Below are 24,968 nucleotides of genomic sequence, written 5' to 3'. Positions count from 1 at the left end.
CTCAATCGGACCGCCTGCCGTTCGCTCTTCACAGTTCCCTTAACCCCCTGCGGCCGCCACCGGGGTCCCATTCCCCCCACCTCACCTACTAGGCAGAGGGCTTTTATCGAGCCGCGTTGGTACGCTACCCGTCCAGCCCCAAGCTGCTTCGAGGCTATGGGAAGTTCCTGGAGGCCGTGAAGAACAACCCCTGGAAAGCAGCAAAGTACTTCAGGTGTGCTTGCAAGTTGTTGGCTTTAGGTTTAGGTCGGCTTGGGGGGGTGGCATCGGCGTGTGCGCCGCTGTGCCCTCCTTCCCCAACATCCTCCCCACATATATATCGTCATTGTGTAACACGCTTCAAAGGCCTCCTCACCGGATTCCGCCACTTTATCTGGGGCTGGGAGTGGGCACTTTAGGACGGCGGCAGGTCTGGCCTTCTAGGGAGTCCATCAATCATCATTGCGTTTTGTCCGCCTCCCTTGACCCGTTTCTTTTCTTGAACTACCTCCGTGCTCAGCGAGGCGGAGAAGCTGCAGGATCTGCAGCAACAGGACGAGGCTACCATGGCCATGATGGGCACTGAAGAGGGCGGCATGATCGGCACCGGCACGCACCTGCTCCACAGGGTGGATGAGCGAGTCAACATTGTCTTCCTGATCAACAGCGCAGGAATCATCCAGCTAGCCAACAAGGTGGACGGGAAGGGGGAGCGGGAATGGAACCCGAAGCCCCAAATATTGAAACGGCCGCCAGCCCAGTCATATTACCCCAAAACCTGTGTGGGGAAGGGAGGGAGCGGGCGCACGGGGTCCAGCAAAGCCTGATGATGTCTTTGCAGCAGCGCTCCGGATGCCACCGGAAAATAATGCTCCCCTGCACTGATGACCTCGCATGTTACAGCATGCCTTGCACCCGACACCTCCCCTCAAAATGTGAATGCGGCCGACAATAATAACTATTTCACAACTAGACAACTTTGGTACATAACTCCTGACGTTGGTGACGGTGCTGCAGAACGCCTGTTCGCTGCTGGGCTACGGTAAGGGCGAGCTGGACGGCAAGAACATCAACATCATCATGCCACCTCCCTTCAGTCAGCGCCACAACAGGTACATCCGGCAGTACATCCAGACCGGCCGTGAGCGGGTCATCAGCTCTATCAACACGGTGGTCGCGCTGCATAAGGCCCGTTACGTGCTCCCGGTGAAGCTGGCGGTGTCCAAGGTGTCGGGTGCCACGGAGGGTGAGTGTTCGGGGGCGGGGGCGGGGCCGGGGGCCGGGGGTGGAGGGCGAGGATGGAGGCGGACTCTGTTGGGGCGGGGTCAGCCACCGAGAAGTTGGGTTGTGGGGTGGGGAGGGAGCTGGAGGAAGGGAGAGGGAAAAAATGTAAGCCGGTTAAGAGCCAAGATGAAGACAGCCCATGTACGCCACGTGATGCAGACTATGGAAGCTACAGCGAAGGAAGCTCCGAGGCAACCTCTCAAGGGGCCGCCGCCTTGCCTGCTTCCCCTAGGGCGCTTCGCCGCTCCGCAGCAGCCGTGACCGCCATCGCCTTGCCGCGTCATGGTACTTGTCCTCGCGGCCTGAACTGCGCCTGCTGTTTTCCATTCCGTCGTCAGGCCACCTACCCTGGTCTCCATCCTACCCGCGTCCATACCTCTCACAAGCCCCCCCACTGAGCTGCCGTTCGACCCTTCCCCTGCCCCTTCAATCCTCTCCACATGCGCACCGGACCGCTTCTCCTGCACTGCGCCTTGTGGCCCTCTGGTCCACCAACAATTTGCTCGGACTACAACCGTAACTGGGATATGAACTGGAAAAACCCACACATCTAAACCTCGTGGTTGTTGACCGTGACCCTGCCCGCTGGTTATTTGGCTGGCTGGCTGGTCGCCAATGCAGATTCGATTTTCATGGGCGTCCTTGAGGTGAGGCCTGTGGCCCGTGTTGTGCGTGGGGAGCATCCGGGGCTGGGGGGTAGTGGAAGGGAGGAAGGGAGGGTGAGGAAGAGAAACCTTTCAGCGCGCGTCAAGCGTTCCAGCTTAAGGCCCCCTAAGTTGTGGCAGTGTACTGACAAGTGTGGTGGAATCCGCTGTCGTGCCTTACTATTACTGAGTTTTAAGGCATCGCAGCCGGCTGGAGCGATGTTCCCCTAATTACTAAGGACGGACCTTGGAACGGTTGTAGGAGTAGGCGGTGGTATCAATCTCATAGTTCCAAAATGGCAGAAACTTGGATTGCATTACTCTGGGCTGTCATTAATTCGACAGGTTATTCTCTCCGCTCCGAAACCCATTTTTGCCCTTTTGTTCCACCTCCCGCTGCGTCCGTTGACCGCGTAGTCATAGTCCATGACCACCATGACCACTCCCGCGAATGTGATCGTTATTCTCGAAGACCGTGGCTTTGCCTGACGAAAAGAAAAAGCACCCGGTCAGTGACGAATTAAGTACGCCGTGCAACATCTCGATATCGTACACCGTACACTGTACACCCGTCTTCCTCCCCCAGGCCATCCCCGTGGACCCCTCTGAAGCGCACCTGTACATCCTGCCCAACGGTGTCATAACCGCCATGGACCAAGCGTTTGCAGAATGGATGGGCTTTGAGATGAGTGACATCATCGGCAAAGACGTGGCAACGCTGATCGCCAACCCAGAGCCCCTCAAGCAGTGAGCCTAGCGTGTCTTTTTCATCTGAGCTTGTGTGTGTGCGCATGTGTGTCTTCCGGCACGTGTTCTTTTGTGGGAATACAGGTAGTTGGGATGGGGAAGGGGGTGATCCCGAAGGGGCGGAAGCCGTGAGAGGGTGAGGATGGTGTACTTGGGTTTAGGCAGTCCAGTCCGGTCCTAGTCACCCATCCCTTACTCCCATAACGACTCAACAAAGTAACCAGTTTTGCTTTTCCCACAGCCAACATGTCAAGAATTTTCCTTTTCCCAACCCGACCAACTCTGTACGTGGGATCTTCCCTGCCTAATGCCACACTCACGCGGGTACAAATCCCCCTGCACGCAATGAACTTTCGGGCAGGGTGCTGCCAAAGTTCGACACATCCGCGGCAGCGCGTGCCGAGGCCCTGGCCTCCGGTGGATCCGGCGCCGCTGCGGCCGCGGCCGCCACTGCAGCAGCCGGCGCCGCACCACCCACTCACAAGTTTGGCCACATGAGCCTGGGACTGAGCATGGGCCTAGGCAACCATTACAACTACCACGGGCCCGCCGGCGTGGTTCCGACATCTGACCCGGGGGTCGTCCACATGGTGGAGGCCCTGCCGTCTATTCAATTCCACCACAAGTACACCCGGCCAGTGGACTGCAGCGTGTCCCTCAAGCGGTTGGGTGTAGGGCCCGTGGAGTGCATTGTGGAGCTGACGTTGCGTCGCAACGGTCCGGCGCACTTGTTGGCCTTGACGGGGCCCAGCGGCAGAGTCAGGTGCGGCGGTGGGTTGCGATAGTGGTTGCGATAGCTGGGGGCCGGGCAGGGGTTGGTAAGGGTTGTATAATAGGGAGCAGAGGGAGCCGGACGGCGGCAGTGTGCTGCATGGCGGCAGTGTGTACATATATATGATGTGTGAAACAGGGGGGTGTAACTCCGCCCGTGGCAGCTACCCTGCGAAACCCTGCCTTCCCCGGTATTTCGGGGCACCCTGGACTTTGGACCCTGACGGGTATCGATCCCGGAAATTCCCAGGGGCAATGGTCGCGCCTTACCAGTAGTGCCAAACCCTACATATATATTGGGGAAGAGGGCAAGGGGAGGTGGAATGTCTCTGGCCTGGTTCCAGTCCTTGTCTCAGATCGTATAACCTGAGGGTCTCCGCCCCGGCTGCCCGGCTTTTACGTTGCGCATCAGGTACATTGCCAGCGAGCTGGCTCGCGCACTGGGCACCTCTCCTTCCGCCCTGCACCGACAGCCTCTGGGGGACATCATGCCGCAGCCCTGGGGCACCCTTCACGCCACCTGGATCAAGGGAATGGGCGGCCAGAGCGCCGCGTCTGCGGCTGCTATTGGCGCCATCGTGCCGGGCAGCTGCCGCAGCGGCATCACCACCGTGCTGGGCTCCTCCCTCCGCATGCAGGGCTACTACCGACTGGCCATCAGCAGCAACGACGATTCGGGTGAGGGCTGAGGAGTCGCTGATGCGGGGTGTTGTTTGTTTGTTTGTTTGTTTGTTTGTTTGTTTGTTTGTTTGTTCGGGGAAGAGAGAGGACTCGCACCTCTCAGATTCTTCAGCCTGACATTAGGAGCCACCACACAGAGCGGGGGGAGGAAGGAGAGAAGAGAAAGCGATCGGGAGGAGGTGGCAGTGGGAGAGCGGTTTGCTTCCTGTTGAAGCGGGAAGCGGGCGCATAGATAGCTCTCTTCAGCACAGCGCAATAGCGCCCCGTGATGTTGTTCTCGCGCATGCGGTGTCTTTTCCAAGCTTTCCCCCTCCTTGGGCCCTTCAGTGGTGCGTTGTGTTGTGTTGTGTTGTTGACTTGCATTTCGCCACCCCGGGCCCCCTCACCACGAAACCCATAACCACCACAACCACCACAACTACCACAACCACCAGCATTGCAGCTACCGACACCACTAGAAGTGCCATCAACAGGCAGGCCTCCACACACCCCTCAGGTGAGGTACGGCACATGGTGGAGGCTCAGCCTAGTACGCGGGAGGAGGCCTTGTCAGAGCGGCGACTGGTGCTGACGGTCGACGCTGACGGCATAGTGACGGAGGTAGACGACGGGCCCACGTGGCTGTACGGCTTTGCGCCCAAGCAGCTCCTGGGCCGCAGCCTTGCCGACGTCGTCACCACGCTCCGGCCGGCACGGCGATCGGGCGGCGGCACCGCCGACAGGGTAGCTAGCGGCGGTCCTGGCTGTCCTGGCTTGGAGGGGGATGAGGACGAGGATGAGGACAACGTGCCCGTCACAGAGCTACTGTCGCTGCTCATTTCCAGGTGAACATGTTTGATTGCATGGAAGCTTTTTTATACAACCGCTGGAACGCTGCGGCTGAGTGGCCAGGCTGTGTGCCAGGCCACTTTTCCTTTGCCACTGTGTGTTCATTCGCGAGGTGAAGCTCCTGTCCTTACCCTCCATCCCTACTAGTGGCTATTACCGTCCTTACCACACTTAAACCCTAAGTACCCCTGACCTCCTGAATGACTGCACTAATGCTTGCAGAGCCATGATGCAGAGTGGCGTGTCCTGGCGCGTGGGCGTCACAGTGCCCACAGACGAGGCGGAGCTTCAGGTGCTTGGCGCCATGCGCCATGCCGTGATGGCCAAGCGCACCACCCCGGCCATTATGGAGATTGAGGTGTCGCTGGATACAACTGCGCTGGGCGGCGAAGCATCCGCGAGAGGCACTTCGGCCAGCGGAGCAGTCACCACCAGCAGCCAGCAGAGTGCCGCCGGCACCGCCACCGCTGCTGCAACTGCAGGCGGGCCCACACAGCCGTCCATTGCTGGCGGCGCTACGCTGCCAACACCAGCCGGTGCTGCGCCCTCCATCATTGCTGCCGCTGCCGGAGGGGGCCCTGTAGCGCGGCGAAGTAGTGGGCAGCTGCCGGATTTAGGGGCTGGCCGCAGCGGTGCAGGCGGCGGCACGTGGCGTTCGAGCCGGCTGTCGTCCTCCAGCGGCAATCAGCAGTCGCTCGCCGTCGTCGCTGGAGCCGACACCGGTGCGAGCGGCGGTTTGGCGGCCGGCGAAGGCGGCGGAGGCCCCGGTGGTGGCGGAGGCGGCGTCGACGAGGCTGGTTCAGCGTCAACACGGCGGCAGCCTGATCGACGCTCCGCAGTGCCACGTGTACGACGGAAGAGCTGGATCGCAGTGGAGGGGCCGCGCGGCGGTATCATGGTGATCAGCGGAGCCGCGATGGAGGATGCCGCCAGCAGCGGCACAAGGCCCACTATGCGCACCCTCACCCGGCGTTCCTCCGTCAACTCTGCCATTTCTTCCGCCTTGTACAGCAATCCCGCTGCCTGCGCCGTGGACGCCGACGGCACAGGGCAGGTGCAGTCTGCCGCGCTTCTGTGGGGCGAAGACGGAGCAGTCGACGGGTCGATCGAGCGAGGTCGGCGAGATTCGCAGGATCGGCAAAGTACACTGAGTCGAGTGAGCAGCGTTGCTCCGCAGGATGCCGTTTGTTCGTCAAGTGTCAAAGCTGGCGGTGATTGCCTGCCGCCGTCGGCGGAGCCGTCGGCATCGGCATCAGCATCGGCGGAGCCGTCGCTGCTTACGGCAGTGGCGTCGCCGCGCGGTCACGACGCCGCGTCGCCGCCACCACTCCCGCGTCCTTTCTTGCCGTGCAACCCGCCGGAGACATTCCGGCTGCCGACATGGAAAGGGAGCGTCGATAACGCCACTGCGGCCGCCGCTACTGCCAACACCTCCGCCATGGCAGCCCCAGTCACCGAGGATAGCGGCGGGCAGGCCCTGGTTTGCGCAGATGACCCTGATGGCGCCGTTGAAGCTGATCAGGAGCGCGTGTGCGGGGTGAAGACTTCAGCGGGCTTTGGCAGCATCCTTGGCGAGGATGGCGGCACGGGCAATCCCGCCGACGGCATTGCCGCCGCCGCCGCTGCCCCCAGCTGCGGCGGCAATGACGAAAACGTTGTCGGCCGCGTAGGTCCTGAGGTAGCTGCCAAGAACTCACTGGGCTGGCGGCAGCCTGGGCCACTGGCGGAGCGTAATGAGGCCATCGATGACCTGTTAATGGAGTTCCAAGCTGGCGCCCCCGTCGGCGACCACGACCCTTCACCTGCCGTACTTGATACCGCCGACAGCGCTGTTGTCGATATGGAGGGTATGGCTGGGCTCGGCGGCGGCTTCCGTATCAGCGACGCAAGCCCGGTAGTAGGTCCGTTGCCTTGGAGGGCGCCGGTCCGGTCGCGTTCGCATTCCCATTCGCAGGTGGTGCTTGAGGCGCGGCAGATGGCTGCTAGGGAAGCTGAGATGGAGATAGCCGCTATGAAGCGCCACAGCGACGACATTTCGAGCGCCACGGTGTTCCTCACGAAGCTGCTAAGCGCGAGGATCAGCCAGGGCGCGTCTAACGGTCCCAACGACGTCGGGCTGGCGTCTCGAGGACAGAACTTTTTAGGTCCGCTGTTGCCATTGCTTGTCAGCAGCACCATGGATGCGAGCCGGTCATCCGGCGCCTCGCTGCAGGCGCCTCAGGAGGGTAGCAGCGGCAGCGTTGCTGCCACCCCCGAGACCGCCGCCGGAGGCGGCCGCGGCAGCGGCGTAACAGTCGGCGCCACCTCCACCACTGCTGCTGCTACAGCTGCCGCCTTTGCCAGTGTTGCTGTTGATAGTGACAATGATGGCGATGGTGGCACCAGCGTAGAGCGCCATGAGGGTGATGGCAGCACCGTGGAGCTGCCGCCGTCAGTGGCGGATGACGCTCGGGTTGTGGTTATCCGGGTCAGCCTGTGGAGGGCGGACCTGCTCACTCCGGTGCTGGAGGTTGACCCCAACGGCTGCATCGCGGCCATGGTTGGAGAGGACTTGGCACCCCCGGGTGGGTCGGTTGGGGCTCGCTTGACCTGATGGGTCGGTTGGGAAAGCCGAAATAAGTGTATTATGCTTGAAAAGGAGAAATCGGCTATGACATGTGAGGTGTTTTAATTACAAGTTACAAGTTCCGCACGAAGGCCGTCAAAGCGGTGCATCAAGGAAGTGGCAGGGCGGCATATGTGTGTAGAGGCCGCGCGGTTTAAGCGGGGAGGGAAGAATGTGTTCAGAATGGGGAAACTCTGGCGCCATTGTCGCAGGGCTTGGCGCGGCATTGCCACAGGTTCGGGCAGGTTGACGTTTTCCGATACGGGACGAGGTCCGCGCGACTCTGCGCCCTTTCCGCGCACCTGTGCTCCTTCCCTCCCCTTCCCTCCCCTTCCCTCCCCTTCCCTCCCCTTCCCTCCCCTTCCCTCCCCTTTCCTCCCCTCTCCTCAACCCCTTCCCCTACGCGCAACCTGTAGAGTCCCCCCTCCCCCCCCTCCCCACGCAGGCCTTCTATTCGGTGTGCCCACGAGCTCTATGGTGTCCAGGTCACTGTACAGCTTCCTGAAGCTCCAAGACCGCAGTGTAGCTGGATTATTCCACGACCCCGGCACCGCCAAGCGTGGCGGCCTGAAAACAACCGCCAAGGAGGCCAACAAAGTCGGCACCCTGCGTGAGGTAGGATGATGATGACGATCATCATCCGCCTGGCGTGGTACTGCGTGAGAGGGGCAACCTCATGACTGCTCCCCCTCGATCTCCCTGCATCGTTGCAGCTCCAGTTTTGCCCACACATCAAATTGCAAATACCCCAGCTTCACCACACAGGACAGTAATCAATACACTGTTCACAATGTCATGCTGGCTCTACCTGGTGCTTTAGTTCACTGCTTAAAGACTCGAATCACATGAGCTAGATCCCCGCGGGGGGTTGCCTTCACCAGGTAGAAGAGCGGTTGGTTTGGTAGCAGAGCAGCAGCTCTAATCGATCACCATCGCCGCAGGTCATGGGCCGCCATACGGACGGGGAGCCGCTGGAGCTGACTTTGCAGGCGGTCGTCAAGGAGTCAACACCCAGCCGTACCTATGTCGTACTCAAGCCGCGCAAGCCGTCCAAGGGCATCCGTGGTGTCCTCCTGCGCAGCGTGGAAGACCTGGTTCATGCGCGGAATGAGGACGACAGTGCGCTGCTACCGCAGTCGCTGCCGACGGTGGGAGATTTGCAAGATGCGGACCACAGCGGCGCGTTGTCGTTTCAGGACATGGTTGGCGGAGGCGCGGAGGCGGCGGCGGCGACGGCGGGCGCTGGAGCGGAGGTGTACGGCTATCGAGGTGCTGCCAGAGCGGCAGAAACCGGCCCAGCGCCGCATTTCATCCGCCACCGGGCACTGCTTCGTGCAAGCCTTGACTCTGTGGGGTCTCCAAACCGGTTACGGTCAATGGAAGGAATTACCGCTGCGATTGACCGGGACGGCATCCGGGACCAGCTGCAGGTCCAAGGGAACAATGCGGAATGCGGAATGGGGTCGACGGCGGCGGCGGCGGCAGCGGCAGCGACAGGAGACAGTCACGCGTTCCATGTGCTATCATCGCTGGCATTACCGAAAGCCCTTCCGCCGCAGGTCTGCATGCAGGCGAGCTCCAAGGCTCCTGCCGGCTCGCCTGCGCCCACCCCTCCCGGCAGCGGCGAGGTCCTCAAGGCGTCGCCGATGCTGCCTTCTGGACCGTTGTTGTTGGCGCCCACGACGCCGTTGCTTCCCTTCGGCACCGAGAGCAGTGGCGGTGACGCGAGCACAGCCGACCAGCGGAAGTCCCTCACAGGTGTCAGCGACCTGACGCGCAGCAGCGGAGCCTCTGCGGTCACCAGCCACAGTGACAGCGGCAGCGATGGCCAAGTTGGCGCAGGAAAGGTGATGGCGGGGTTGGCGGCGGCGACGAAGGTGGCAGAGGGCGGAGGTGGGCGTACCAGCCGCGGCCGGCTGAGCAGCCCGACTCCGGCACACCGTGCCGCGCGCACCAGCAGCGGAGGCTGCAAACCGCCACCTGGCCGCAGCTCGAAATCCTCACCCCGAGGGAGATCGCGGTCACCTATGCGAGGCTTCAGTGGCAAGCTACTGGGCTTGGTCCACCGCACAAGTGGCAGCGGCAGCGGCTGCGGTGCAGACAGCGCCAATGGTGGGAACTCTTACGGACAGGTACAATCGCCGTTTCCGCAGCAGCAAATGCAGACGGGCCCGGGCTCCATGGTGGAAGGGGAGGGGGATGAAAATGCAAGCGACGTCTCGGGCGGATCGGCGGTTTCGGAGGTGCTGGATGCGTCGACGCCCACCGCGGACTACCGCCGTGGGAAGCGGTACCGGAAGCTGCTCAAGGTAAAGCTCAAGCTGATGACCCGGGTCTTGGACTCTTTGGGCCATGAACGTAGGCGCCCCAGCATTCCGAGCAGTTAGAGAGTGCGTTGAAGCACGCCCAACGTTTCCTCTTTGTTTACTTTTATCACTGCCCCTTTCATTCCTACTTGCGCCGCCGCCATCGCCACCCGCTTCACCGCCACCCACATCACCGCCGCCGCCGCCCCGCTGCAAGGTTCTCGAGTCCCCTGCGGTGCAGCGAGCGGCTCGCGACTTCCGGTGGCAGGCGCTGCTCGCCAATGTGGCCCAGCTGGTGACAAACCTGCTGGCCTTCATCCTGCTCACAGTGCTGCTGCACAGGGAGATGCAGCAGGTGGAGACGCTGTACGACGCCACGTCCATCAGCAGGCTCATGCATGAGTCGCTAATCATCATGCAGGTGACAGGGGGTTGGCGGTTGGGCAAGTGTTTGTAGCCTTGCTTATGCCGCCTTCAATACCTTGGCTGCTGCTATAGCAGCAGTATATTGCTTTTGTTGCCGTTTGGAGGGCGTAGGACGTTTGATTCGTCTATGTCGTACAGTGCCGTACAAAGCAGACCCTAAACTCTCGGCCTCCTCTCCTTCGATTGACACCCAGAAACTCAACAACCATTACGAGGGCATCTATCCAGCTACAAAGTACTACACCAGCGATACCGTGCCCAGTCTCTCCGAAAACCTCAAGGTCCACCTGGACCAGTTCTCAGACCTGGTGGCCGCCATCTATGCGGGTAATGACTAATGGCCGCTGATGCTGCTGGGGTGGAGGGTTCTTAGATGTCGCGAACTTCGAAATAGACGCTGTACACAAGCATACATCTAATTTACATTTACCGCCAGGCTTTTCGTCCTTCGGCAGCCGACATGTTACCTGGAGCCTTCAGCCTCATGGGACGTTGTTGTCATGAGAACAATCAGCTGCAGGACAACTGCAGATGACACACCACATCCATGAGATCCGGTCCCTGTCTGTCTGTCTGTCTGTCTGTCTGTCTGTCTGTCTGTCCGTCTGTCTGTCTGTCTTTCCTGTCGACACCGCTATCTGAAATGGCTTTGGAAATGAGTTGGCGCCACGCGGGCCAATTCGCTGCTCTGCAGAAATCGGCAACCGGCACCAGCAAGACATTGAGGCACCGTACAATCCGGACGACCCGCAGGTGGGCGGGGCAGCGGTCGGGGGCCCCTGTTCGGTGCCCCTGCTCCAGAAACGTCTTTCGGATGTTATTGGCCCTGCCTGCATTAGCTGCGCTGTGGTGTGCTGCGCACGTAGCACACGTACATACACATACCGAGGCTACTCAATTACTGCCTTCACCTTTGCATTGGCTAATTTTCTTTTAGAGCCGCACCAGAGGTTTATGGCAAATGGTTTACGGACGCAAGCACGAACCAATTTGCATTTATTTGCACACACGTGTTTGTGCACTTGACAGCAACAAATCAGCACAGACGTGTGCGGATTTCCCGTACGCATGACGTGCGCATTCTCGTGTGCACCGAGTTCCCCTTCTACCGCGTACTAACGTTCGCACATGCCATTGTGTACACACAAAAAATCCAGATACGCAGAAGCACACAAACACGCACACAAACACGCACATAAACACGCACACAAACACGCACACAAACACGCACACAAACACGCACACAAATACGCACACAAACACGCATACAGGATATTTGGAATAAAAAGATCTACAACGAGACGGTCTTCTACAACACAACGCCCTACCGCATCGAGTACCGCAACTCCTCCCTTTGGGAGATCAGCTCCTCCTTTATAGAGAGAGCGTCCGAGGTCCAGCATCTGCACCGCAGCTGGGGCAGCGTCCACAGCACCTTGGCCAATTTCGACGCATACCGTTGGAGCATGACCAACGGCCTGGCTCCCTTGTACAGCGGCTACAGCGATGCCCTACTGCAGCTCACACATTCAGCAATCCACTCAGCCAACAAGGTCAACAGGCTCCAGCTTGTTCTACTTATAGTGCAGGGCTGCGCTGTATGCGTGGTACTGCTCATCTACATGTGGTGGCTACAGCGGCGGGTGTCGCAGCAGCGCTACAGCCTCTACTCGCTGTTCATGTAGGTTTGCGGCATGGGAAAATCATTTGGTACTGGGCTTAGCCTTTGCTTTCGAGTTTCTGGTGCTTTGAGTTTGAGGCGATGGAGGTCGATGGGACTTGGGGTTTGTGTTACGGGGGGCTGCTGGCCAGCCCCTAGGTTTATGGATCGGTTTGGCTGCGGCAGTTTTGTTTGTTGAGTTCCCGTGGTTTGGCTGATGCTAAGGGGGAAAGAGTACCACTGTCTGGTCGGTGGGGTTCGATCCGTTGGAGCTGCCCGGCAGCCCCCCGGCGCGCAGTAAGGATGCCATCGGAAGGAGCCCCAATGCCAGCGACGTCCAGGTTCCTCCTTCCCTGTGATGTGCTATGTATTGGTGTCCTTAGAGAGGTCCCACCGCCATGTTCCGCCTGTTGGGGCCCTTTGCATTATCCTGGTGCCTCTGTCCGTCCTGCTTTGTATCAGCTCTATGTCTGTGGACAGCACAATTGCTTTCCGTGCCACCACCTGCATCTCATGAAATGTTAGAACGGTTTTCGTGTTTCACCCTTCACCGCGTCTGGCCCTTCACCCATTCGCTGCCGTCCCCTCTCAGGCTGGTTCCCGTGGGCCTACTGCGCGCGCTGGCGTCAAAATCTGTCGCTGTCAACGATAATTCGGACGCTGAGGTGTGTTTGCTGGCATGTGTTTCATGAGCATGTGTTTCATGAGCATGTGTTTCATGAGCATGTGTTTCATGAGCATGTGTTTCATGAGCATGCGCTGCATGAGCATGTGTTTCATGAGCATGCGCTGCATGAGCATGTGTTTCATGAGCATGTGTTTCATGAGCATGTGTTTCATGAGCATGCGCTGCATGAGCATGTGTTTCATGAGCATGCGCTGCATGAGCATGTGTTTCATGAGCATGTGTTTCATGAGCATGTGTTTCATGAGCATGCGCTGCATGAGCATGTGTTTCATGAGCATGTGTTTCATGAGCATGTGTTTCATGAGCATGTGTTTCATGAGCATGTGCAGGTGTGCGTTCGCTTTTCTGCATCCAGGAAGCGGGTTACGCCCTGGATTGGCTAGGTCCACTGACCGTCCGGCCATCACCGCCCGTGCACTGGTCCCCAATGCTGCATGTCCTGCTTGAGGAGCGGCAACACTCCTCCCGTAACCTCCATACCCGCTCCATATCTTTCAAGCTTGAAGCCCCATCCCGCCAAATCCCACACCGCTTCCCACCTCGGTTAGGCATCTTCTGATGGAGAGCACGCGGATCAGATGGTCGTGGACCAGGGCGCTCGGCCCGCATTCAACTTGCTGTCAAAGAACAGCATCGGCAACGGTGCTTCAGGCGATGGAGGTGCGTACCCGTATCCATCGACCTCCCACAAGCCGTGGATACACCTGCCGGGTATTGCTCTATGTGAGGGTGCGAAATAACTTTATCGTGGTGCTTCAAGCGTGAGGGCTGGGGACAGTGCAGCACAGCACAGCACAGCACAACATATTAAGGCGGACACCACAGCACAGCACAACATATCAGGGGCAGGACAAGGCGGGGGGGGGGGGCCAGGACAAAGCGTGGATAGGACAAGGGGCAGGAAAAGTCTTTAGGTCAGTCAGACTCGTTTCACCCTCTTTCCCCGGACTAGAGCCATTCAACATGCCACACAATTAAGTTCTCTCACCTTATTGAAGGTTCGCCTGCGCTCCCCTAACACCAGCCGCCCTGCCCTGCGCTGTCACATTCCGGTTCCCTTTCAGCCCCTGGTACGCTACAGCGCCTGTTCACCTGGGCTAGCCGAGGCTCAGGCAGCGGCTCGCAAAAGCCACCTCTGCCGCCATGCTCGGATGGCCGCAACGGCGGATACCAACATGACCACCATCATCACAACCACCACCGCAACCACCATAACAACCATCATAACCAGCACCACAACAACCATTACGGGCATGGCGGCGGTGGGGGCGGCGGCGGAACCGGCAGCTCGCATCACAAGCGGCGTCACCTGGTGCCCTCCAACCACGACTCGGTGTCGCTGTTGGCGCCCTTTGTAGTGTGGGGCATCCTCATCTGCATCCTCTACGCAGTGGGTGAGTTAAAACATGCGCTTGGATGTTGGCCGCTGTGGCGGCTGGCTATAAACTCGGCAAGGCGGGTTTGCGCTTGCAGAACGTCTTTTTGTGCAATGCAGTGCCGTGCAGTGCAGTGCAGTGCAGTACGGGGAATAGTGGGTGGGTGTGAAGTCGAAATCCCACCTGAGCAGCCCCGCACCGCTTACTACAAACACAAATTAAAGAAACACAAACACAAACCAAACCACGCACCAGCTCTTGGAGAACACAGAGCACCGGAGAGACCTGAAGACGGCACCCGGGGTGGCCAGCGTTGCCGTGTGACTTACACACCCCATTGGATCGCCGCCACCACCACCACCACCACCACCACCACCTGCAGGGCTCTCTGCCCTCCCAAGCAGCTAAAACAATGTTCTTATAGTCAGCAGCCCGGGGGGGGCGGATCGGGGTATGCATCAGGGTAAAAAACCCCACCGAGAACCCCGAACCATGGGCCCCCGGCGAGGAGCTGTGTTCTTAACCGTGACTTGACATCGACACCGTGTGACGCTGCTGGGGCCCCCGTCCTGCTCTCCTCCCCTTTTGCTGGGCCCCGCAGGCTTTATTTTGCTCCAGGGAGCCCAGGGACCGCTGGCCCTGCTGAGCGCCCACAACGTTGCGGTTGTGCGCATGGTACGGGGGGCAGGGGGAAGAAGGGTGTCGTTCTGCATGCCGGGCCTAGGCTGGTTGAGGACAGGAAATGGCGTTGGGCTCCGGATCTACACCCCGCATCGGCCCATTTAGACTCCCAGTTTCACATTCATCCCCCACCACCACCGAACTCACGTCCGGATCTTCCCCACTTATATTCCCGACTTACATTCCCCCCCTCTCTCCCGACCCTGCAGCATCGCCTCATCTTGTACAGCCTGCAAGTGAACAGCCAGCCCAGTAATGAGAGCAAGAACATGCTGCAACCGATCATATTGCATGAGCTACAATCCTTTGAGGTGCGTGCTGTGTGTGTCTCATTTATTTGAGCCTCACCGATTTGTGTTTGTGTTTGTGTGTGTTTGTGTTTGTTTGTGTGTGTGTGTGTGTGTGTATAAATATCGATCCGGGCCTGACACTGGCGAGGGGCGCCTAACCGTTTACCGCAACGGAACGACCGCCGAAGCACTCTCCTTGCCTTGTCTTGTGGGGGGAGGTGGGCCACTATCCCCTCCTGATCGACCGAGGGCGTGCAACCTCGCGTTTTACCGTTTTGTTAATAGGAAAAAGAGCGCAGTGGCTACAAAAGCCCTCAAACAAGCAGCCTCAGCACGCGCTGCAACACAGTTCCGCCCATGCCGCCTGTGCCTTGAGCAGGCGCGGCTGCGCACCCGGGTGGGTCCTTGCAACACCTGGGCGCCCCTCCTCCCCGTGATGAGAGGCCGCACTACCGGCGCCTTAAGCCCGAAAGCTGAACCCTACAACTAAAACTGACCAAAATACGCTCCTCCTCAAATACCTGACAAAATCCAAGCCACGCAAAGTTGTGTCAGGCCCCGCTCAGCCAGCCCGCACCGGGGGGTTGTTTCAGTCCGAGTGTGTGTGTGTGTCTGTGTGTGTGTGTGTGTAAAGGTTACAAGTATCTGACCGGGCCTGACGATGGCCACAGGGGCTGCTGCCCAACCCCAACGGAAAGACTGCCTAAGCTTTCTCCCGCAGACGGGAGAGGGGAGCGAGGGGGGCCCTCTGTCCCCTCCTAAGCAGCCGAGAACCGCAGGTCCGCTAGCTCCGCTCTCCTTCCCGGGGGAAAGGCGTCGCACGCGCGCACGCTTTCGCGAGTCAAGGCTCCGTCACGCGAGTTTTTGCGCACTGAGCCTGAAACACGTAGCAAAACTCCTCTCCTCCCCGGCCTGATCCGGCACTTGGGGTGAGGGTTCACTAAGACACAGGAAACCCGGAAACCCTGTGCAGACCCTAACCCTCCCTACTAAGGCACGAGGCACTTTTAGAAAGTGTGTGTTTGTGGCGGGAAGAAATGAGCGCACTGGTAATCATGGGGAGTTTAGGTGCACGTAGGTGTGTGAAATTGAATGAACGCTTATAATGTCGTACATGCATATCTCTATCCATCTTTTGTGTGCAGTACAAGTTCTTCCGTTTCATAGCTGCTAACCCCTGGGCACACTGACGTTACTGCTGGTACCGTAGACCGAATGGGATATCGTACTGTACGGCGCGAACGACACAATGCGACAAGAGCGGCGCTTCAGCCTCTGCATCGCCAGTGCGGCTTTCAACGGGCGGAGCTTGTCCAACAAAATATTTCGACTCAATGGCTGCCTGCCCGCCTCGTTGGGAGGTGCGTGCATCCGGTGTTCCTCCCCAGTGCTGTGTGGGGTGGGGTGTGCCCCGGGTAGCTGAGTGCGCGGTTACGTTGTATGTGTGTGTAGTTTGTATAGTTGTGTAGTTGTGTAGTTGTGTAGTTTGTATAGTTGTGTAGTTGTATAGTTGTGTAGTTGTGTAGTTGTGTAGTTGTGTGCGTCACATACCGCTTGCTTACGAAAGATCCCTTTCCCCAGCACACGGCACGATACCGCCTCCACGGATTACCTGCCTTGAGGTTCCAAGGCAAGCCATGGGACGTGCACTTAGGTGGTGAAGGAGCCGAGGGAGTTGCTCCGGGGCGTATGTGTGTATGTATGTCTGTGTAGTACATATCTTGCCGGGCCTGACGCTGGCCAGAGGCTGCTGCGTTATCCGGGGTGTGTCTGTGTGTGTGTCTGTCACCGTCCTGACAGTCGCATGTAGGTTTGGAAGCAGCAGGCGGCATGTGTCGTACATACGTCTCTCATGTGGGAAGGGAAGTTTGTGTTGTACGACAGTGGACCATTGTGACTCTTCAGTGCGGAGTGAGGGTTTGGGGGGAAGCCGAAACACCCAGCCCGTAGAACGTCGTCAGGAGGGTAGCCAGGGTCCCATGAAACTGTCCCGTAGGCCATGGCGCCCACATGAGGATAGCACCTCCCCGGTTCCCTCTGTTAAACATCCCATGTCTGTCTGTATGTCTGTATGCCTGTATGTCTGCATGTATGTGATCATCTGCGGGGACACGAATCCCTGGGTAGGAAAGAGGAAAATGGACCTCACGCCCCGGGAACCTTCAATCCTTCCGCATCGCTAATACCACCACCATTATCACCTAACACCGCCACCACCACCACCACCACCATTATCATCCAACACCGCCACTGCCGCCACCAGCACCAGCACCTGCGCATGCAAGCAAAAGGCCCTCAGTGCTCCGGCCGGATACCAGGTGCTGCTCATTAATGAACGCCCACGGCAAAACAAACCATTTGGTAAGCACCCCCGGTCGTTCCCTTTTTCCCCCCGGACGCAGAGATTGGGGTATCTTGCCCTGCAGATAACACCTCCTTCTATGCGGTAAGGCGAGGACCGGGGGTGGTGGGGCACAGAGGCGACCTAAAGCCTCTGTACGTATGTTTGTATGTATGTAGGCATGTATGGGCCGTGTGCATGTGGTTATGTGTGTGTTGGGGGGTGTGGGGTTGCGTGCTGATACAGGCGAATACCGTATCTACACACTGCTCCTCCGCCCCCACTCCATCTCCCACATTAAGCATGTGCCATCTCCTCAGCCCGCTTCCTCCACACAGCCCTCCCCAGGCACCCAGTCTCTGTAGCTACCCCATCTACCTGCCTGCACCTTTCAGATATAGCCACGCAGTATTCCTGACCATCCACACATGCACAAACACATACATACACGCGCACACACACGGCACCATGCCTCAACCGCGTCCCACCCACTCACACGCCAACCAGTCCAGCTCGCCATCCCACCTCACTACACTACACCCTACTACGCAACCCATCCCACCTCACTACACTACACCCTACTACACACACAACCCCACCTCACTACACTACACCCTACTACGCAACCCATCCCACCTCACTACACTACACCCTACTACACACACAACCCCACCTCACTACACCCCATCGCGACACCCCGCAGTCCACGGTCCACGGTGTGGACATGATGGTGGAGCGGTTCAAGGAGGATGTGGCCTACCTGGCTAAGTTGCCTCTGCAGCTGCTGTCCATCAACAACACCCACCTGGATTACATAATGATGGAGGGAGAGGGTGAGTGTGCGTGTGTAGGTGCGTGTGTGGGTGTGGGTGTGGGTGTTTTGTGAACATTGGAAACAGCCGGCCCACACTTGACATGCACGGAAAGCAGCCAGAGCAAGGGTTGGGAAGAGGGAGGAGCAAGCGGGGGGAAGCTAAAAAGGAGGTATAGTGAGGCTGCAGACTTACGGCAGGACAACAACGCAGTTTGTTGGCTACTGCCCAGGATGGTGGTGGGAGGGGATGGGGGGAAATTAAGGGGGGGCCGAGCTCGTTACCGAGTCTGAGCCGCGTGGGCGCGCTCCCCTTACTCGGGCTTTTGTGTGCCCGAGCCTCCCCTTTTTCTAGCGCTGTTTTTTTCCCCAGATTATTTTATTATAATCCTTAACTTCACATCCCACTTTCAGACAAGATTACATACTTTCCTCGCGGGCCCCACAGGAAATCTTGAGCTGGGCATCAACATGGTGTCCCGCAGCCTGCTTTCCCACGTGCACAGCCTGTTCAAGCAGGTTACCCTGCTGCAGATCTTCAGCCTGGTGCTCAGCTGGCTGCTGGCGGTGGCCTTCATCTTCATGCAACTGCGGCCCTTTGTGAGGGCCAACCGCGTTGAAACGCAGCGCATTGCCCGCATGCTGAGCGAGCTGCCGCCCGAAGTGGACATCGAGGCTATCGTGACTCGGGTGCTGCTGCGTGAACCGGCAGGTTTGGGGGCTGGGGGGGGCACCAACGGGGGTTTGGAACGGGGTTATGGAGGAGGAGTAGGAGGAGGAGGAGCTGGGGGAGGGGGTGGGGTGGCGTCGGCTGTGCAGCATCCGCATAATCCTGGCGGCGGAGGCGGCGGTGTAGGTGGAGGCGGCGGTGTAGGTGGTGGCGGCTTCGGCGGTGGTGGCGGAAGCAGTGTGGGTGGAGGTGGAGTCGGGCCGGGGGCTGGAGTTGCCGCTGCGTGGGGTGCGGGGTCTGGATCGCTAAGGTGACGCTGCATAGAGAGCAGGCGTGGTGGCAACGGCGGTTGGCGGGTGCGGGAGCTGCTGCTGCTGCTGCTACTGCTGCTGCGAATCCTCTATTGTGTTTGTGGATGTTGCGGAGGTAAGTTAGATGGCGGGAGGCGTGTGGAGCATTTGTCGGGCTGCTTCTGATCGCTGTTGGGAGAGCGACCTCTATGCCCACCTCCTGCGCTTATGGGGGCCGGGTGGGTAGCCACATGGCCACATGGGCGCATGGCGCATGGCGCATGGCGCATGGCCACATGGCGCCCTGCACCGATCGCACGCCGCAGCGCAGCCGCCTCTTCAGCCGGCTATATCTCGATCGCATCCTCCGTTAGTTGGCTGCAACAGGTTCATTTCTCACAGCTCAAGGTTTACATGGGGATACTAAGCCAATAGGGTCATAGATGGAGTGTATGATTGATACAGGAGAAAGAGAGTGTGTGTATGTATGTATGTACGTGTGTGCGCACACTGTGCGAGCGAGTGCCGAAAATTCAAGAAAGCTCCTATCTCTCGCATTTGCCTCTGGTCCCTAGTCGCTGGCTGACCGGCAGCGGACCGGAAGGATCGACGCTATTGCTTTAAGCTGATATAGCTCCAAACGCGGGTTCCTGGCGGCGGGGAATCGTAGATACCCAAAAGAATTCGTGTGGATACTTCCCCCATACCAATCACACCAAAAAGGGATTGGCAATGAGTCCTCGTCCTTTTCCGCTGGCGAGGTGGTGAGGGCGACAGCGGAACCAGCAGTACTTAACCCTGGGTTCATGTGAACTTATGTTGATATTTATTGCATGGAAATGTTGCGCGAATCGAACAAATTCCCCGGGACGTTCGTCGTTCGGGACTAATGTCTGGCAGCAGCAGGCAGCAGCACTCGGGCATTCCGGCAGTTTGTCTTGTCGGCCTTCCTAGGCTACGATGCGTACGTAGCTCACATGTTCCTGGGGAGAGAGGCTGGTGAGCTTTAGTACCCGCCGTGCAGGCGTAAGTCGCCCACACCGGTCCGCGCAGACGGCCAGGATGCGGGCTGCAGGTCGCCAATGCGCGTGCGCAGCGCATGCACGAAACCATGCTTCGATTTCGCCGATGAACCCCAACTAACTAACCAACCTGGCAGGTGAAATGCAGGATGTTTTGAACGCACGCAGCGCGGGGGTTTGAATTCACGTCGGGGGAACCGTTGGTATTTTTTTGGCTTGTTTTTGCTGTTGTCCTATTCATGTTGTGCGAGGGGCTGCATGCGCCTTGACAGCGAGGTGAGGGGGTGAGGATGAGCGAGTTTGAAGTACGAAGTTGAGCGAGGACCCCGCCAGCGTCCTTGCTTCATTTTTTTGACAACGAGCGCACGGATGGAGGGATGGAGGGATGGAGGGATGGAGCGATGGAGCGATGGAGGGAGGGAGGGAGGGAGGGAGGGAGGGGTGGAGGGAGGGATGGAGGGAGGGATGGAGAGAGCGATGGGGAGTAGGTGAGCTCTGGAGGGACTCGCATTCTTCTTCTCTGCCGTTTTGTGAAGGCTAACATCCTCTGTTAGGTCGACTGGAAATGTATCAATAGCTGGCAATGTATTTTGACATAATAGGAAAAATGCTTGGTTTTGGCGAACAGGCATAGCCCAGCAAGGTCGCTAACAGGAGAATGCTCTCGGCGCCGCGAAGAAGAGCGCGTGTCCTTGGTTTCGGAGATTAGAATACAGCAGCCTCATCACGTGCAACTGTTACGGCTGCGCTTACTCCTCCACTCATTGGGAAAACTGGAAAAGACTTGGAAACCCTAAGATTGATTGGTCATGGGAGGAAGGACGAACAAAAGGTTCGGTACGTTGTTAATAAACAAAAAATGATGTAATTGCACAAAGATAGGACGTTCAGACTGTACTGCGCAGCTGTGCTGGCCGGGCCGAGCACGCCGTGGTAATGTGCCATGCCATGCGAACTGCCTAGAACCTAAAGGAGCATGCTCGCATTTGACCCACTAACGAGGGTTCTGCGGCTGTTGAGGACGCTTGATGTTCGTTAGTTCGTTGTTGGATGTTGGATGTACGGTTGCCGCAACCGTCGACCGTTGTTAGGTGAGCTGCACGGCGGTGTGCCCTGCCTGTGGTGCCACGGCGGTGTGCCCTGCCATGCCTTGCTTATTCTGGCGCGCAGCTGATCGCGGGTGCGAGGAGGAATGTGAACCAGGAGGACGGTGTGTGTGCATGTGTGCTTGATAAAGCAAGCTTACTGCATGGCTGTGTGCGTGTCTGTCATAATGTATATGTGTCTGTCGTAAAAAGGAAGCATGGTATGGAGTGCAGGCACACGTGTCTGGTGAGTTCTACCGGTATCAATGGACAGACGTTTAAGACGGGTACGAACTGATTTGTTGAGCTTTTGGCTCCTTTTGGATGATGTTGGCTGCAGTGGCGGCTGCAAAGGGGCAGGCGGCGGTCGCCATGCCCTTTCGTTGTTCGTGGTTTGCTTTAAGCAGTTCATTGCAGCAGTGTTCAAGATTCTCATGCCGTCATTATCCTCCTGTTCTCAACTCTGCTGCATGTTTCTGTGTTCCAGCTACTGCCTAAAGCCGAAAGTTATATATATGTGTGTCCTTTTAATTGCTTCGCGCACGCGCGATAGCTTAAACTGAAACTTGTCCTCGGGACGCGAATGTGTGCCGCCATTTTGCGAGCAAAGAATACGGCCATCGCCGTAAATGGTGCGGCTTGCTTTTCCGGTCATTTCGGATGAACTTTCTGGTGGATTTTGCGAGGCCCTATCATCACACCATCTTTCAATAGCGCGAACAGCTTACAAGCTGTTACCCGCATTTAAGTTCTCAAAATAGTCACACATGGTGGTCCCTGCGTGTGCATAATGGATACATCCACGAGTGCTGCGGAAGTACGGCTGGACGGATGTACGGTTGAAGGGATGGGAGGATGAGAGCGAGCTGCCGGACGGTGATGAGCGCTGTGTTGTTCGAAACGCTATCCTGAGGCCTCCATAGGTGACAGCAACAGACATTCACCGTGGCTGGGGAATATTTGCAGGCAGGCGGGTAGGTAGGCAGAGGCAAAAAACGTATATATCAGCGTAATGTCGTGGCTTTTACCTGCAACGTGAAAGAAGGAGCCGAGTGGTGCTTACGGTCCGGAGGTGCTGGTCTTGGCTGTACGATCTCGTTCCGAAAGATGGTTACAAAAGATGCCGTACTAAAAATGTTCCTACGTAAGCAAAACTACGGATGCGGGAACGTACGTAGAAGAAGCCATAGGCTTCTGCGTGGCATGCAGGAATGCATGCATGCCTTTGATCATCTTGTCTTGCCCAGGTTTAGGGGGCCCCTGCGGTCACGCGTCACGATGTACGACCATCACCGTACATGAGAAGTTCAACGGGGCTCGCGTGTAAGCACGATAATTTTCGATACGGTGGATCTGAACGTGTGACCACCAGTGCTACCTGCCTGGCACTGCATGCACCCGTTTTGGCGACGTCCCACTGCACACCATCCCTGTCGGAGACATACAGCCCCGGTCTGTGTGTGTAATAGCTATCTTACAGTGTGGTACGCAGAAGCAATATCATATGTTTTTAGACACACCAAATAGTACCAAAGTACAGCCCATCCCCTCCACAGACTTCTTCAATCACCTACTTCAGCAGCGAAGCTTTACTTAGCCTAAATCATCGTGTTTTCTAATCCTGAGCAGCTACACAGCTTTCCGAGGTCGGTATCGTACATACGGGATCCCATCCATCCGGCGGCCACTTTCGGGAAGTTAATGCGGGGCAGGAGAGACGACCCGCCCGCGGGCTGACCAGTCTCTCGTGCGACGCGGTATACGCGAAGCGACACTGCCGCAGGAAGGCGGTAGGCTGGTGCGTCAGACACGTAGCTTGGGCTGGAAGGTCAGAGGCATGGCTCATGAGACGTTTCGATTTTTGACGGTTCTTTGCCAGCCATCTACCAACACTACACGCGTGACAACACACACGTGCTGTTGGCGTGTTAATCGGTGCCTCGCGGTACTACTGCGTGAGCGTCAGGTTGAAGTGTAGCTCATCCACAAGCATGGACAGTTCATCGGGCCTGGTCTTGGCGCGGATGGGGCGTTTGGAGATGGCGCGGGGCAGAGTCATGTCCTCCACACGGCCCCAGCACAGCGCATCGCCCCAGTCGCTCTCGAAGAAGTTAATGAAGAAATGCAACGAGCCTTGACAGGGGAGTGTAAATGGGGAAGTGGAGCGGGAGCATACGGGGCGAAGACGAAGTGGGTTAGGGTATGGCAGATTGGGTAGGCGTGTGGACGGATGTGGGTAGGGCTATGAGCGTGGTGGAGGGGAACGGAGAAAACGCTGAAATGTCTTGAGGTGGGTGCCGCAGTGGTTTCACAACCTGTGCGGCAATATTGTGGGCCCCGTCTCAACATATACATGCGGCGATGGGTAGTCCCCGCCTGGCGCTTCTTCCTTGGTGAGGCTGCATCGCGTTATCTCGCGGCGATGGGCTGTGGGCCGTGGGCTGTGAGCGAGCAAGGAAAACGGGGTGTACGAGTCCGCATCTACAGCACGAGTTTCTCCTCCACATACGCACAATGACTGCGCAGCGTGTCGGGCCAGCACAACAGTCCGTGAACCCTCCATGCATGCAAGGCGAACGTACAGCCCTGTACATTACACAAAACTGTGCGGTACACATAAGGGGAGGTGGCCTTGAGGCCTTGGCTCCCTCCGGTCCATACCGGCGAAGCTCCCTCACCGGGTCCGAAGGGCTGTTGTCCCCACAAATCCCTCCCCACCGCCGTCCATCGTTCCAGCACCCACTCACCTGCCATGCCTGCCCTGCACACATAGCCGGGAGGTATCTTGCGTTTGGGATCAGCGGGGCCGGGGTGGCCTTTCCCTGGAGTGCCGATATAGCAGCCTGCATGAATTCAGGAGCACGGGTTGGGAGTGGGACGTGTTGCGGGGATGTGTTGGTGAAAGTTAGGATGGACACGCCGCCGGGCGCGGACCACGAGACGGCCCGAGGTGGGGATAGACAGCCATTGACATGGGCGAGGAAGTATGATGTGTGAAAATATCGGGGTCATACCTTCACCCTGCGGCCGCTACCCGGCGGACCCTGCCCTCTGGTCAGCTCGCAACCTTATCCCAGGTCACCACCGTTCATCAACTAGGGGCACTTTCCCTTGCACCATCGGAAGGATTTTCGACCCTGACAATAGTACTTAACCACCTAATAGGTTAAGTACTAGTAGATGTATTAACAACCTCATGAACACAGCTGACAAAAGGTGCGAATTGCTAGGATCGAACTAGCGACCTCTAGATCTTCAGTCTAGCGCTCTCCCAACTGAGCTAAATCCGCTCGGCTCCGTGAATACTATATGAAAAATTATCTATTTTATCTAAAGCACTCCGAGGCATTCAGTAGCTAGTTCGTTTTTCATAAGAGTGAAAAACAAATTATAATTTATAAGTTCCGTCCACAAGTGTGAGTGTGCCCGTAAAAGCCGGGGGCCATGGACGTTGTATTTGGTATTGATGCGGGCACGCGGGAGGTCATCTTCATTCTCCCTCGTCCGCTTCAGGGCGAAGCGCCTCAGAGGCATGCACGCGGGGAGTCAGACAGAGAGGGAGTCAGACAGAGCGGGAGAGCGGGAGAGCGGGAGAGCGGGAGAGCGGGAGAGCGGGAGAGCGGGAGAGCGGGAGAGCGGGAGAGCGGGAGAGAGGGAGAGAGGGAGAGAGGGAGAGCGGGAGAGAGGGAGAGCGGGAGAGCGGGAGAGAGGGAGAGCGGGAGAGAGGGAGAGCGGGAGAGAGGGAGAGCGGGAGAGAGGGAGAGAGGGAGAGAGGGAGAGAGG

At 58.1% G+C, this 24,968-nt stretch overlaps 1 protein-coding gene across 1 annotated transcript in view; it reads left to right on the top strand.

Moving 5' to 3' along the window:
* Positions 1-19,452, top strand: part of VOLCADRAFT_94856 (uncharacterized protein) — a gene marked incomplete at both ends in the record, with an annotated part of 28,274 nt that extends 8,822 nt beyond the window's left edge. Inside the window, 30 exons of the mRNA XM_002954078.1 lie at positions 93-214; positions 500-674; positions 997-1,225; positions 1,885-1,910; positions 2,494-2,654; positions 3,016-3,417; positions 3,838-4,103; positions 4,603-4,930; positions 5,157-6,831; positions 6,889-7,078; positions 7,325-7,498; positions 7,985-8,154; positions 8,481-9,432; positions 9,500-9,651; positions 9,693-9,848; positions 10,063-10,266; positions 10,466-10,598; positions 10,966-11,024; positions 11,543-11,952; positions 12,524-12,596; positions 13,168-13,279; positions 13,684-14,013; positions 14,597-14,670; positions 14,886-14,987; positions 15,346-15,363; positions 16,177-16,327; positions 17,369-17,412; positions 18,011-18,140; positions 18,567-18,808; positions 19,405-19,452. Coding sequence (XP_002954124.1) covers positions 93-214; positions 500-674; positions 997-1,225; positions 1,885-1,910; positions 2,494-2,654; positions 3,016-3,417; positions 3,838-4,103; positions 4,603-4,930; positions 5,157-6,831; positions 6,889-7,078; positions 7,325-7,498; positions 7,985-8,154; positions 8,481-9,432; positions 9,500-9,651; positions 9,693-9,848; positions 10,063-10,266; positions 10,466-10,598; positions 10,966-11,024; positions 11,543-11,952; positions 12,524-12,596; positions 13,168-13,279; positions 13,684-14,013; positions 14,597-14,670; positions 14,886-14,987; positions 15,346-15,363; positions 16,177-16,327; positions 17,369-17,412; positions 18,011-18,140; positions 18,567-18,808; positions 19,405-19,452 — 7,308 coding nt within the window. The remainder of the gene's footprint in view (positions 1-92; positions 215-499; positions 675-996; positions 1,226-1,884; positions 1,911-2,493; positions 2,655-3,015; positions 3,418-3,837; positions 4,104-4,602; positions 4,931-5,156; positions 6,832-6,888; positions 7,079-7,324; positions 7,499-7,984; positions 8,155-8,480; positions 9,433-9,499; positions 9,652-9,692; positions 9,849-10,062; positions 10,267-10,465; positions 10,599-10,965; positions 11,025-11,542; positions 11,953-12,523; positions 12,597-13,167; positions 13,280-13,683; positions 14,014-14,596; positions 14,671-14,885; positions 14,988-15,345; positions 15,364-16,176; positions 16,328-17,368; positions 17,413-18,010; positions 18,141-18,566; positions 18,809-19,404) is intronic.
* Between the last annotated feature and the right edge of the window lie 5,516 nt (positions 19,453-24,968).

This window comes from Volvox carteri (assembly GCF_000143455.1).
Source record: "Volvox carteri f. nagariensis unplaced genomic scaffold VOLCAscaffold_40, whole genome shotgun sequence".
Taxonomy (NCBI): domain Eukaryota; kingdom Viridiplantae; phylum Chlorophyta; class Chlorophyceae; order Chlamydomonadales; family Volvocaceae; genus Volvox; species Volvox carteri.
The sequence above is the reverse complement of the archived record's forward strand: the minus strand, read 5'-3'. Positions and strand labels throughout refer to the sequence as shown.